The sequence below is a fragment of the Mus musculus genome, chromosome 8 (assembly GCF_000001635.26).
Source record: "Mus musculus strain C57BL/6J chromosome 8, GRCm38.p6 C57BL/6J".
Taxonomy (NCBI): domain Eukaryota; kingdom Metazoa; phylum Chordata; class Mammalia; order Rodentia; family Muridae; genus Mus; species Mus musculus.
Window position 1 is genome coordinate 117,384,857 of NC_000074.6, and position 12,955 is coordinate 117,397,811.

Genomic DNA, 12,955 nt, shown 5'->3' on the forward strand with positions numbered 1-12,955 from the left:
GCAGAAGCTGGTGGCTAGGGACTTGTGTGAAGGTCAGTTAAGATGGTTTGAGATATTCCAGAAAATGATGACCTGCCATTTTCTTGTTCTTGTTGTTACAGGCTGCCAACAGCTACCTGCGAGATCAGTGGTTCCATTCTCTGCAGTGGAAGGTAAGTCAGGCCCCTTCTGCTGGTTGGCAGTGGCTGCATGAGGCTTAGAGTGATGGATGAGAGCCAGGCAGGACACAGGCCGGGTGGTGAGGAACATTCTGCCTCTTGGGTGGCTCAGTGAGGGTCCTGCTCTTGCTGGAAGCTTCTACTCTCTCCCCAAGGGTTGTGCCTTCTGATAGGAGCAGGTCCCTGGTAGGTGGCTGCTCATCTGGGAAATATCCAGTTGTTTCCAGAAATCTCCTAGGTCTGCTTCTGTCAGAGGGAGGGGAAAGCTGGGGTTCTGGGAGGCTGGACTCCGGGTTCTAGAAAGTTTCTTGAACAAGAAGCGTTGAAAGCTGTACAGAATTTGACAGGGGGTGGTTGAAAATACTGGCTATGTTCACCGGCCTTGCTTCCTTTTGGTAGGCTGACTCGTGGCCTCACTCCTATTAGCACTCCTTACAGAAGTGTCGGGCTTCTGGTTCGAGGAGAGAGCAGACAGACTTCTGCTCTGACTTCTTAGGCCTGGGTTAGCTCTCCTGAAGAGTTTCTGTTATGTTCAGTGGCCTGCTCAAGTGATGAACTGGGCACAGGGCATGGTCATTCTTTGTTTATGCCCCTGGTGTTGTGAGTCATTACACAGTGAGACTGCATCTACTGAGCTCCTTCTGTGTCCTGGCAGTTGGGCAAGACTCCTGCTGTCCATTTCCCCTGTGAAGTTCGTTCCTATCTGCATCAGGCCCACTCTGAGAAAGGTGAGGCTCTGTTCCCGGCTGCTGCGAGGGACTGAGGAAGCTCAAGTGTGAGAAATGCTCGGTCCTCAGCTGTGAGGATCAAGGAGGGTTTAGGGGTCCTGATTCACCTTTTGAGGTGAGTCACTCCAGGCGTACCCACAAGGCTGAGCTCAGGACGTTTCAAGAAGTAACCAAGATCAAGGCATGAAAATGGAGTTTTAAGCTGGGCTCCCTGGCACATACCAGTTTCAAGAGACTTTGGTAGAAAGAAGGTTTCAGAGATCTACCCTAGGATTACATGTGGGGTTCATAAAATTAACCCAGAGCTGGCCAGGACATCCTTGGGTTTCTAACAGTTCTGAGGATATCTGATCTCGATTCTGATGGCACCTCGTGTCTTTATGATCACTCAATTCAGTCAGTGAAAACTGTCTAAAAGCACCTGAGAAACCTAAGCCAGAGGTATCAAAGGGTGGTGGTGGTGGTCTCCTCAGGTGTTATCCCTTCCTCCAGGGTGACCTACCAGACCTTCATCCCCACCATATAAGCTTGTATGAGATGTTAGTGTCCTTCCCCTGGGGCAGTTGGCCCCCTGATGATTTGGGTATGTAGCCACCAGGTGGCAGTGGTCTCTCGATGAGGCAACTTGATTTGGTTAAGGCTCTTGGAGATTTAGATGTGAGAGTTAAGACCTGCCATCTGCCCTTGCAAAGTGACAAAGACTCATAAGATGTTTTGGGAGAATACCCTGGCTACCAATGTCAGCTGGAAGGATTGAATTTGAATCCTTACTTTTTCTTGTCCTGGTCGAGACCAATCTGGCTGACTGTTCATTTACTAAATGTCTGTAATGTGCAAGGCCCGGCTTAAACACTTCTGTTTGCTGTCTTTTAACCAATATGGGCACCAGAGCTAAAGAGGGCCAAACAGTTTGCCCAGAAATGAACAGAAACTTCAGGCTAGACCAGAGGGTCCATCCTGCCTCCTTAGTCTAACTGCCTGAGAGTTGGACTCAGCAGTCCATTCTAGATATGGCCATCTCTCTGCTTCTCCTGAGACAGCCTCTCTTATGTGCTAGTTTTTCAAGACAGGGACTCACTGTCTTGGAACTGTCCCTGGCTGTCCTAGAACTCTACTCTACTTTCTGTAGACCAGGCTGGCCTCAGACTCATAAGGATCCCCCTGCCTCTGCCTTCCAAAGTGCTGGGATTAAAGGCGTGTGCCACCACCTCGGGGCTGAGACAGCCGCTCTCACTTTCCACAGGTGAAGAAGGCAACCATTGTGGATCTGTTTTATTTACTTGCTTCTTTTTTTTTTTTTTCCATTTTTAACAGAAAAAAAAAAAGTAGACAGCAGAGCGTCAGAATTTAGGACATTTAGCAATCCCACAACCACAGTTTGAATTTGTGAGTTTTCTGCATGCAGCCTACAACAGGAAGTATATATAGAGTGTGCTCTTTTTGTAGGGTGACGCACGCCTCTCAGATATACCGTGTCTCCTGGTTTACCGTGCCTGGACTTGCCCAGGGCAGTGTATTTCCTCAGGAGGGCAAAGTTGGATCTTAAAAAGACTTAGCTGTAGCCCACAGCATGTGATTCCCCCAGAATAGCAGGGCTCCTCTGACACTGGATTCTGCAGATTCCACTTTAGGCTGTCCTGGGCAGCACAGCTGGGTGTGACTGAAGACCCCTTGTAGGATTCTTGTCATTTTCTAAAGTCAGGGAGTTTTTACTGGAGTTTTCTTGTTTGTCCCCTCACACACACACACCCCCGCCGCTATCTTGGCCCTCTTGGCTGAGGGGTCCCCTCCCCGCCATTTTCTCTGCCTGAATAGATTCTCTTGAGCTAGCCGTTGCTCTGAGGAGACATGAGGCTGGCATAGTGCTTTCTGTCTCCCTCCTTCTCTTTCCCTCTCTCCCTGGACAGAGCTTTCCTCTTGCCCACAGCAGCCTTGGTCGGGGGACTCCAGGGATACTCGTGGTTCCATGATGGGGTGGAGGACCAGTACCTCCTATACTAGGAAAGGGATGGGAAAGAGATGTTCTGCCCGACTTAAATCCCCCGGGAGCCCAGCCTGCAGTCCCAAGGGCTCCCTGGGGAAGCTGTGTGTTTGGTTTAGGCAGTAGGCCCTTGAGGCCAATCCCCTGGGGTGTGGGACATAAACAGTCATACAGAGTTAATGAGGCCTCGGTTCTGACTCAGATGCTCCCTTGTCTCCCGACCAGGCCCTCTGAGGCCAGGGTCTGCAGAGATAGCCTACGTGTGCCTGAGGCTTCGAGGGAACAGCCTCGAACGTGGACAGGGCCACCAGTGCACAGTCCATTCTGTATGTAGGGAGACGGGCCCTTCTGTGTGTGAAAGACTCTGAGGGGACAAGTCTGAGAGGGATAGATCCTTCCATGTGTACAAAGCTCTGAGGAGACAGGCCTGTTATGTTATGTTGTGTTGTATTGTACATGGCCATAAAAGGAAAGGCATAGCTCCCGTTCCAGGCCCAAACGAGAATGACCCATCCAAATATATGCTACTGTGAAGGGACAGGTCCATTGTGGGCACTAAGCTAAGAAGGGACAGCCTAGGTTGTGTGACACTGACCATGTTCCAAGCTGAGGAGAGTGCATGGCATGTGCTTCTGTGAGAAACTGCCCTGATTTTCTCTCTGGGCTCTGGAGATGAGAGGCTCCAACATACACAGCCGAGAGAGGCAAGCCTGCCCCTCAACACCTTGAGGTGGTGAGGCCCTAGACAGGTCTGTTGCATTCCTCTAAACAACTAGGCCCCTGCGGCTCAGCCCTTGCTTCCTGGTGTGGTTGGAGGCCACTGCACACAAGTCGTAAAATCTACAGTGATTGCATTCTCCAGGGAAAGTGGGTCATTGAAATCACAACAGGCCCCAGGGGACAGGGAGCAGGCGGGGTGTGACATAGGCTGGCCAGCCACGAGTGCATTTGGATGGACCTGGCCCTGGCTGCTTACTTCTCCCTGGCAGGCCTTCCCCGTGTCCCTGGAAGGCGGTATGACTTCACACCACCCGTCTTAAGATCTCTGTCTCTCCTCTGTGCTTTGGGGGAGGATGGAACAGAAAAAGTACTATAGTGTATGAGGGCGGCCATTGTACTCATGTATTGGTGGTGCAGAGACCTCAGTTTTCTTCTCTGTGAAACGAAGAGAATGATGTGAAGAGAACGATGACATTGCCAAGGACAAACGACTTCTTAGAAGTACATTATGCAGTTGCCATGCAGCCATGTGGTGAGGTGACCCGTGATGCATACAGAGGGCCGCCGTCAGGGTCACCCACCAAGCTCTTTGTCCTTCATATTATCAGGAGTCTTTTTTAAAAAAAGATTTATTTATTCCATATACGCCATCCCTCTCTTCATGCATATCAGATGAGGGCGTCAGATCCCATTACAGGTGGTTATGAACCACCACATGGTTGTTGGGAATTGAACTCAGGACCTCTGGAAGAGTAGTTGGTGCTTTTAACTGCTGAGCCATCTCCCTAGCCCAAGAGTACAGGAATCTTACCCCACCTTCTCCACAAAGAGGGGTCTGACCTGTGCCAGAATTGCTGGAGGACCAAGTCAGAATGACAGAAGGCCCTGAGTTGACACGTGCCCCACCCCATCCTGCACCCCTTGCTGAAGGCCAAGCCAGAGCCCTCCTGGCTTGGAAGTACAAGGTGCTTCAGTGATGTTGTCACCCTGGCTCTGTCTCTTTATGGTCAGGAAGTCACACTTTGAAAGACACACACCCCCGGTGCCCCTCCTGGATTTGGGGCTGTGGCTTGGTCTCTTTTTCCACTCTGGTCTGTAGACCCCCTCCTGGGGTATCCAGATAGACAGGTTCCCGGTCACAGAGCTCACCACGCACTGATAATGACTGAACATCACAATTGCAAGGAAGGGGCTGCTTCCCCCGGGGTTCCTATTTCAGGTGTGGACAGTGGGGCTGAGAAGTCAAACCTGACTTCACCCAGTCATGTGGCCTTTGAATAAAGGCCTGACTTGACTCCAGAACTCAACATTCCATTGTCCCCCGCCTCCCCACCACCCTTGTCCCACATTGGCCTGGAACATGGCTCCAGACCCTTGAGTACAAAGCACACACAGGCACATAGTCAAACACACTCAACACGTATATGTCTCATGGATTGATACTGGGGAGTTTAGGCTCAGATCTAGGGCACAGACAGCAACAACCCAGGCTTCCCCCAGACCCCGGGTATGCCAATTAAACGGAGAGGTGATATGGAAAAATAGGAAGGAAGGACCAAGAGTCCCAGCAACCGCACCCCACCCATCTCCCAGAGTCTATCTTTTATGACATGAGGCATAGATACAGAGACTGCAACTCTGCAGCTGAGCAGCCCCTGCTGAGTGGTGGACCCCTAAGTCTCTCAGCTCCAGACCCTCCGGTGAGGCAGTCTCATGAGCAGTCAGAACCGTGTGTACTCCCCTTTGAGGGATCCGGGTTCTTCCTCTTACTGGCACTAGGGCTCCAGCCTTTTCATTCTCTCAGCATGGCAGAAATTCTAGTTGCTTGGGGGATCCATTGTCTTAGTAGTCTGATGGCCAGAGGGAGAGGGCCTGAGTGTATCTCCTACCCTCCCCAGACAGCTTTTACAGGCCCCTGTCTAAGTCCTCAGTCCTGAATGTCTACAACACCCATGGGAGAGAGCTTTGTGTCCTTGGAAGCCTGGAATGACTCACAGATGGGGCTGAGGGTTAAGGGTGAAGGGGCGCTGGTTACCTGCCCTTGGCTGCCTGCTGGGATAGCCACAGTCATACCTGACTCCCACACCTGCCCAGATATACCACACCACTCCCTTTTATTTGGTGCCTGGACCTGGCCTGGCCCCTCACTTCCCAGTCACAGCCTCGGCACTCTTGCAGGCCAGGTCAGGGCCTTGGTCCTTTTTATAGCCCCACCGTAGACCTGCCTTGCCCACGCAGGTTAGCTCTGCATTCAGCCCCAGAAGGATCAGAGGGTTCTTGGAGCATGGTAAACATTGAGCTGTTCCCACCCTGCAAGAGGCTACCCTACTCCAGAATGCAGGAAGGCCCTGTGATGACCCAGAAAACCAAGGCGGCTGGCACTGGGGACCCAAGTGTGGAGGCCTTTGGTGGCCCAGGCTATCAGTCTCCAGTGTCTTCCAGCCTCTGTGCGGCCCCTCGGAGAGTCACTGGGGTCCCCGTAACTAACAACAAGGGGAGCTCCTGGGATTGAAACTAAGAAATGGCTGAGGCTCGGTGGCCTTGGGGATGAGAGTCACACTCTCAGGCTTCCTTTGTGGCAGAGGGAAGAAAACAATTATTAGCCACCTTCTGATCTTGGGAGATTTGATGGTTCGATGAGGCCCATGTCAAAGGATGAGCTGAGGGAGCACAAGGGTGGGTTGAGTGTCTCACTGTTGGACGCCAGCAGGGCTGGGATGCAACCCGAGCTGGGTGGCCTCTGAGTTAGCTTTGTCCCATCCCTCCAGCTTCTTCCAGAATTTGGCAAAGTTAGAGACACAGAAGGACACGGAGGTGAGGGTCAGGACCCCCACCCTAAACCTACAGTCTCTCCGCTTCCCCACGTGGTACACCTGCCCTCTTCCTCCCACGTCCCCTCCTTCTCAGCCTCTCCTTTTTTCTCTCCAGTGCTGGGGATTAAGTACTGGACCACTGAGCTACATCCCCCACCCTGAGTTTTGCTTGTTTGTTTTGGAGACAAGAGCTAGGCAAGCTACTTCAGTCCTCCCGCTAAGGCCTCTTCGCCAGCCGAGATGAGATGCCATTATGGACCCGTGTCCCACACTTGGCTTGTTACGGGCTCTTCTGTCCTTTCGATCAGTTTTCAGTTTCTCTAGAGAGAAACATACAGATCAAAAGCGGGGGCCGGCTGACTTCTCCCCGGGTTCCCTGGGGTGTGACCACATGCGCTGGCTCTCCAGGGCCCACCCTCCTACTTGAGCTCCTCCATCTCTTTGGCCCACTTGAACTCAGAATTGTGAATGGACTCGTTTGTGCCTTGGGCTAGTACGCTGAAAATTACATGTGTAAGACGTAGATGTCTTAAGACTTTGTGTAGTGACACTGCATTCTGTTAGTGCTGGGTGGCGTTTGTTCTGCTCTGTGTCTGTGTCTCAGTTTTTAAATCCAGCCTGGTCCAGAGAAGACCATCGGGAAAACTCTGGTGTCTGTGCCCACATTCCCCTCATGGGTGTGTGGGAGTTAAATCACAAGGCTGTGGGGCACACTGACAGTCACCTTGAGCAAGAGCTGACCACTCATTTTCCAGAATGCTTGTATATATCCCACTTCAGAGGTGGGAATGAAAGCCCTAGGGGTACTAAGAAGGGCATTTCCTATTTGTTTGTTTGTTTGCTTGTTTTTAAATATTAAAAAGGAAAGAGAACTTCACAAGAATCCCTGCCTGCTATGAACCTGTTCACACCTTTTTATGGTCTTAAAAAATTGAATATGTAACCAAGCACACATGCCCTAACAGTCACATGTAACAAAGCACACATGCCCTCACTGCCGAGTGTGCAGGGTTAGTTGACTGTTATCTTCACCAGACTCAGAGCAAATTTTGGTAGAAGGTAGAGAGAGATTGTCCACATGTTAGCATGCATGTAAGCACGACAGGGGTGCTGTACCCACAAAATTTCGATGACAGAGTTGTCTAAACCAGACCTACATAATGGAACCGGCTGTCATAAGAATGTGGACAGAAGAAACCCTACTGCAAGGTGATCAGTAGCCACTGAAAGATCAAGAATCAGTTTCATTCAGGGATGAGCTACCTGTTGGATTATCCAGTCCCCAGTGGTCACCCTAGCACACCGGCATAAGACCAATGCTACATGGACTGAGTAGGTTCTATTGTATGTGTATAAAGTCTATACTTGTAATAGGCTATGCACTCGTGTGTGTGCGTGAGTGTGTGTGTGTGTGTGTGTGTGTGTGTGTGTGTGTGTAGCAATAGTAATTAAGGAAGAGGTGTAAGGGTGGAGATGGGAGGGGTTGGCGGGGGTAGAGGGGATGCAGACACAGAACTCGTCGTGTATGGAATGTTCAAGTGAAAAATTAAATTTCAGAAACAGAGCCATGCACAGGTCCGAGGCGGTCCTTTAAAATCATGGAAAAGCATAAGAGTAGAAAGCGAGTCGCCCTTCTCCGGCCTGCCTTCCCTCCAGCTGTCCCTGCCAGTGACCTAACACATAGGCTGCTCAGGACATTTTCCTTTTAAAATGCCTCAGGATTCTCCTCTGCTCACCTTTCGGGACCTTGTTCCTCTTACATATAGTGGGGTGTCTGTGGATTCAGGGAGAGATCCACCGAAGCCCAGCTGGTCCCTGAGCTCTGCGTCTCTGTGATGCGTTGCTTGTGTTTTGCCACGTTCCAGACCAGCTAGCTCCGGGGTCCATACGTACGTCCTTGTTCAGTGCCCTCAAGCTGTTCTTGGTGGACCCAGAGACCATTATTATTTTTCCCTCCAGACAGGGTTTCTTTCTCTGTATAGCCCTGGCTATCCTGGAACTCACTCTGTAGACCAGGCTGGCCTCGAACTCAGAAATCCACCTGCCTCTGCCTTCCGAGTGCTGGGATTAAAGGCATGCACCACCATGCCCGGTTTCCAGAGACCATTATTAACTCAAGGGAGGACAAGGAAAGCACAAACCTGACACCACAACAGCCGATTGATTAAGGAGATAGTACTGACAGGCTAGAGGCATACACAACACGGACACACCGTATCTGACCGGAATCAAGAGCGGGTTGTTACTAACCTTCATTATATACTGCTCGAAACAGTGCTGAGTGGCAAACTTACAAGCAATGTTATTCTGGAACTTTCTATTTAATATTTGTATACCACAGTGCTAAGGATTGAGATGGAGATGTCACAGGCTCATACATTCATGGAGGAGTTGGTTGCCAGCTGGTGGGCTTCTTAGAAGTGAGTGGTTCCTGGGGCATCCTGAGTGGATCAATACTTTTGACAGACCCAAACAGGACTTAATAAAATTATTCAGAATTGATTATTGATGGACACTTTAGGAGTTGGGGGGCCTCCCTGGAGGAAGTAAGTCCCTAGAGGTATTCCTTTGAAAGACATATTTCACCCCTATCTTTGTTCTCTTTGCTTCTTGGCTGCTGTGAGTTAATTGAGAGGCCTCCTCAGCCTAACAGCATACCTCCTCGGTCGCCCTGTCATACCTCAAGTCCAGAAACAATGGAGTCTGGCAGCTCTGAACACAACCTTTGAAGCAGTGAGCCAAACAAGAACTTCCTTCTTGGAGCTGTTTCTCTCGGGCATTTGTCCAGTGAGAAGGCCTCTGGCTGGTCCTGTGGAGCCTTTGTAACAGGGATTTGGGCTACAGGTGGAACAGGGGCGGCTGGTTGAGCTCAAAGCGGCCAGATGGGGCTTCAGATCTTTAATAATTCATTGACATCTGTATTAGGCAACAGGGTTCCTGAAAGGACCAAGGAAGAGGATTTGCGCTGTCTACAAACAGCACAAGGGACTTTGCTAACCAGTCCGCACCCTGGGGAACTGGCCTCCCTATGCCATAGACCAAACATCCGGAACTCAGACTAGAGACCATGACCTACCCCAAGCAGCAAGGCTAGAGAGTGGGGGAGAGGAGGGGAAGATAGGTAGGAAAGAGGGCCATCAGGACCTCCCTGTTTTTTCTTAGATAGGGTGGCACATGATTGTGACCTCAACGCTGGCAGGGCAAAGACGATAAGATTCCTGGGACTCACTGATCATTCAGCTTCACCTGACCAGCAAGAGCCACATCCTAATGAGAGAACTTGTCTAGAACAGGAGGAGGACTGGTGCGATGGCTCAGCGAGTAAGAGCACTGACTGCTCTTCCAAAGGTCCTGAGTTCAAATCCCAGCAACCACATGGTGGCTCACAAGAGATCTGACACTCGCTTCTGGTGTGTCTGAAGTCAGCTACAGCGTACCTATATATTATAATAAATCTTTGGGCTAGAGCAATCAGGGACTGAGCAAGTGAGGTGGACTGGAGAGAGAGTGGTCAACTGGAGCAAGCAGAGGTCCTAAATACAATTCCCAAAAACCACATGAAGGCTCACAACCATCTGTACAGCTACAGTGTACTCATATACGTAAAAATAAATAAATCTTTAGAATAGAAGAAAGAAAAGAGAGGGAGACAGAGAGAGCGAAGGAAGAGAGAATATATCCAGGTGTTAGCACTGGAGCTTCCACACACATACGTGTACAACACACACGTGTACGTGATAAAAGACCAAAGAGCTGAGTCTTCTTCATGTTCTTGGGGCACCAGAACTGTCCTTGAACCCTCCTGATTTTCCCCAGCCCTCCTAGAAACCTGGCTTTGAGCGCTGAGACTCCCTTCCCTTTTGATGTGAAGGCCTGCCTGACCTCTGGAGCGACACAGTGGCTCTCCCAGCCTGGGCCTCTGGAGCAGCATGGTGGCTCTCCCAGCATTCTGGAAAGAAGTGGCAGCTGTGGGTTGTTTTTTCCTTCCAAGCAAGGGGGGTTGGCGGGGACTGGAGCTTCCATGTGTCATGAGCACCCGCTTTGATGGGGACCGATGAGTCACTGAGCCGCACAGGGAGGGTTTTCACGTACATGGTTTGTGGGTAAGCCCTCTTTCTGCCCTTTAAAGCAGAATTCTATTTGATCCCCTCCCCACTTCTCTTTGTGGATGAGTTTTTCCAGACATAACCAGGAGGCAGCGTCGCCATTTGACATGACCTCCGTCCTTCAGGAGGCTGTGGTGAGCAGTGGGGTGCTGTCTTGCTTTCAGGGTGGCATGATGATTGAGTAGCCACTGGCAGAGAGGACGGTGGCCCACAGTTCTGGGTTGGCCCTCAGTGTCTCCTGCCCGCCCACTGGCTTGGCTCAACAGAGACATAAAAGAAAAAGCCACAGCTGTCCACACGGAGGAATTCACCCTAACTCTTCCAGAGGTATTTAGACTTGCCCGGTGGCGCGGTGGCACGGTGGCATGGTGGCACAGGTCTGGGGGAGGAGAAGCTTGGGAAGAAGTTAATTGGCCAGAGTTGGTGTCAAAAGCCTGAGGCCCTTGTGACATTAGGTGCTTTGAGTTTTCACAGTAGCCCCAGCGCATACGGAGAGCCAAAGGCAGGCAGAGATACTCACGGGAACACAAATCAGCTCCTAACAGGGCTGCAGTGTGGTAGTAGGATTGTACCAGGTAAATGTGTTCCTGGAGTGGTAGGAAAACCAGCGCAGATCTACCAAGGCTTGGGTCAGACTCTGTGCAAGGGGCTGTGTCTGTCCTCAAACGGGATAGATTTCTAGGACCATGATAATACACGATACCCAGAAGGTCAGGGTCTCTTCACACTGGCCAAGATGGCAGCGGGCATCTGTAGCTGCTGGCTTTTAAGGCTCTTGTCAGAGTCTGAGTTCAATTTTCTACATAGGTTGCCTCTGTCCCAAGCCTCCCAACCAATTCAGACAAAGGATTTTTAAATCCATGTTTTAGCAGTTCTCAAAGAGAGGCTCACGGGGCCTGTGTCTCATGGCTGCTTAGGAGAGTCAGACTGTGTCACCCAGGCTCCTGTGACAGGGTCTCATGCCTGCAGCTTAGTACAGGCTGCCCAGCACCTGTACAGTGCCATGGCTCATAGCTGTCTATAACTCCAGTTCCCAGGATCCAACAGATACCATGTTCTGCCCTAGATTTACATACAGTGCACATACGTGCATGCAGGCAAAATGCTCACATGCATAAAATAAGTAAATCGTAATTTTTTAAAAGCAGCAGCTTAAAGAAGGGTTCGTGTCGGCTCATACCGTGAACGAACAGTCCACGATGGCAGGGGTGGTGCCGGCAGAAGGAACACGAGGTCACGTGGTGTCCGCAGGGCTCAGCTCCATTTTATTCAGCTTGACATCCTAGCCGGGAGAGGGTACTGCCACAGAGAAGGTGGGTCTTCCCATTCCGGTCACATCTTCACAGACATGCTTGAAGAATGTCTCCCAGGTGGCTCCAAATTCCACCAAGTTGACAGTGAAGACAAACCAGCACACGTATGCGTTTGCGCTCGAACAGCTCCACCTGGCTTTAATGCTTAGTGAGAGGCCCTGCTGCAGCCTTTACTGCCAGCGTACAGTGATTTGTCATGGGTAGGGTCCTGGTCAATTGAGAAGGCCTGCTACTAAGGTCACCAAGCCCAAAGCACTGCCAGAGTGAACCCCTAAGCTGAGGCTGGGAGGCAGAGCCTCATTTTGATGTCTTCTAGAACCTGGAAGTTTCTTGAGGAGCCACGGGATCAGGATTCTACTCGGCATCTGTCTTTCACAACACTACCTCTGGCAGTGTGTGTGACGTAGCTGCTTGCAGAAGCAGGCAGGAGGGCAAGCAACAGGAACTGGGTTGGAGTCGTTCCCAGCAGGTGTTTGAGAAAGGAGAGCCAGGTGCTCAGACCTACATATGATGAGACACTAATGCTGTAGCTGCCACAGGACCCCAGGTCACCTCAGTGTCCCTGAGTGTAATGGCTCAGTAGTGTGAAGAGGGTGGGAAGTGATGCCGTTGAGAAAGTTAGCCCAGCCCACCTGCCACCTGCTCATCTTAAGAGTACAGTCATAGCCATCATATCATGTTCTCAAGACCACCACCCTTGTTTTCCCAAACTAGGATTCTGTCCCCATTAAAAGGTAATGCCCCATTTCCCAGTCCCCAGCCCCAACAACTGTCATTCTGCATGCTAAACTTATAGAGCTGACCACTCTCAGTACCTTAACACAAGTGGCATCACATGAGACTTGGCCACATGTCACTCAACAGAATGTCTTTCAGGTCATGTGTGCTGTAGCACATGTCAGCGTTTCTTTCCTTTTGAAGGCTGCATAATATTCCAGTGTTATGTATGTATGTATGTGTAACAGTTGGCTCCTGAGCTTGTGAACTTGGGTTGTTTCTATCTCTTGGTTGTTGTAAACAATGCTTCTGTGAACAGAGATGGTATGCAGTGAAGTACCAATGTCTGGGTACCACCCATCTACAGTACACCAGGCTAGAGGGGTGGGTCCACCTGAGCGTGGAGTCTCGTAAGCCTT

At 50.7% G+C, this 12,955-nt stretch overlaps 1 protein-coding gene across 5 annotated transcripts in view; it reads left to right on the forward strand.

Annotated features, from left to right (window-relative positions):
• Cmip (c-Maf inducing protein) overlaps positions 1-12,955 on the forward strand; it is a 204,488-nt gene that overhangs the window by 127,838 nt on the left and 63,695 nt on the right. For all 5 annotated transcript variants that reach the window (NM_001163262.1, XM_006531434.3, XM_011248527.2 and 2 more), the window contains one exon: positions 102-152. In NM_001163262.1, the coding sequence (NP_001156734.1) occupies positions 102-152 (51 nt within the window). The remainder of the gene's footprint in view (positions 1-101; positions 153-12,955) is intronic.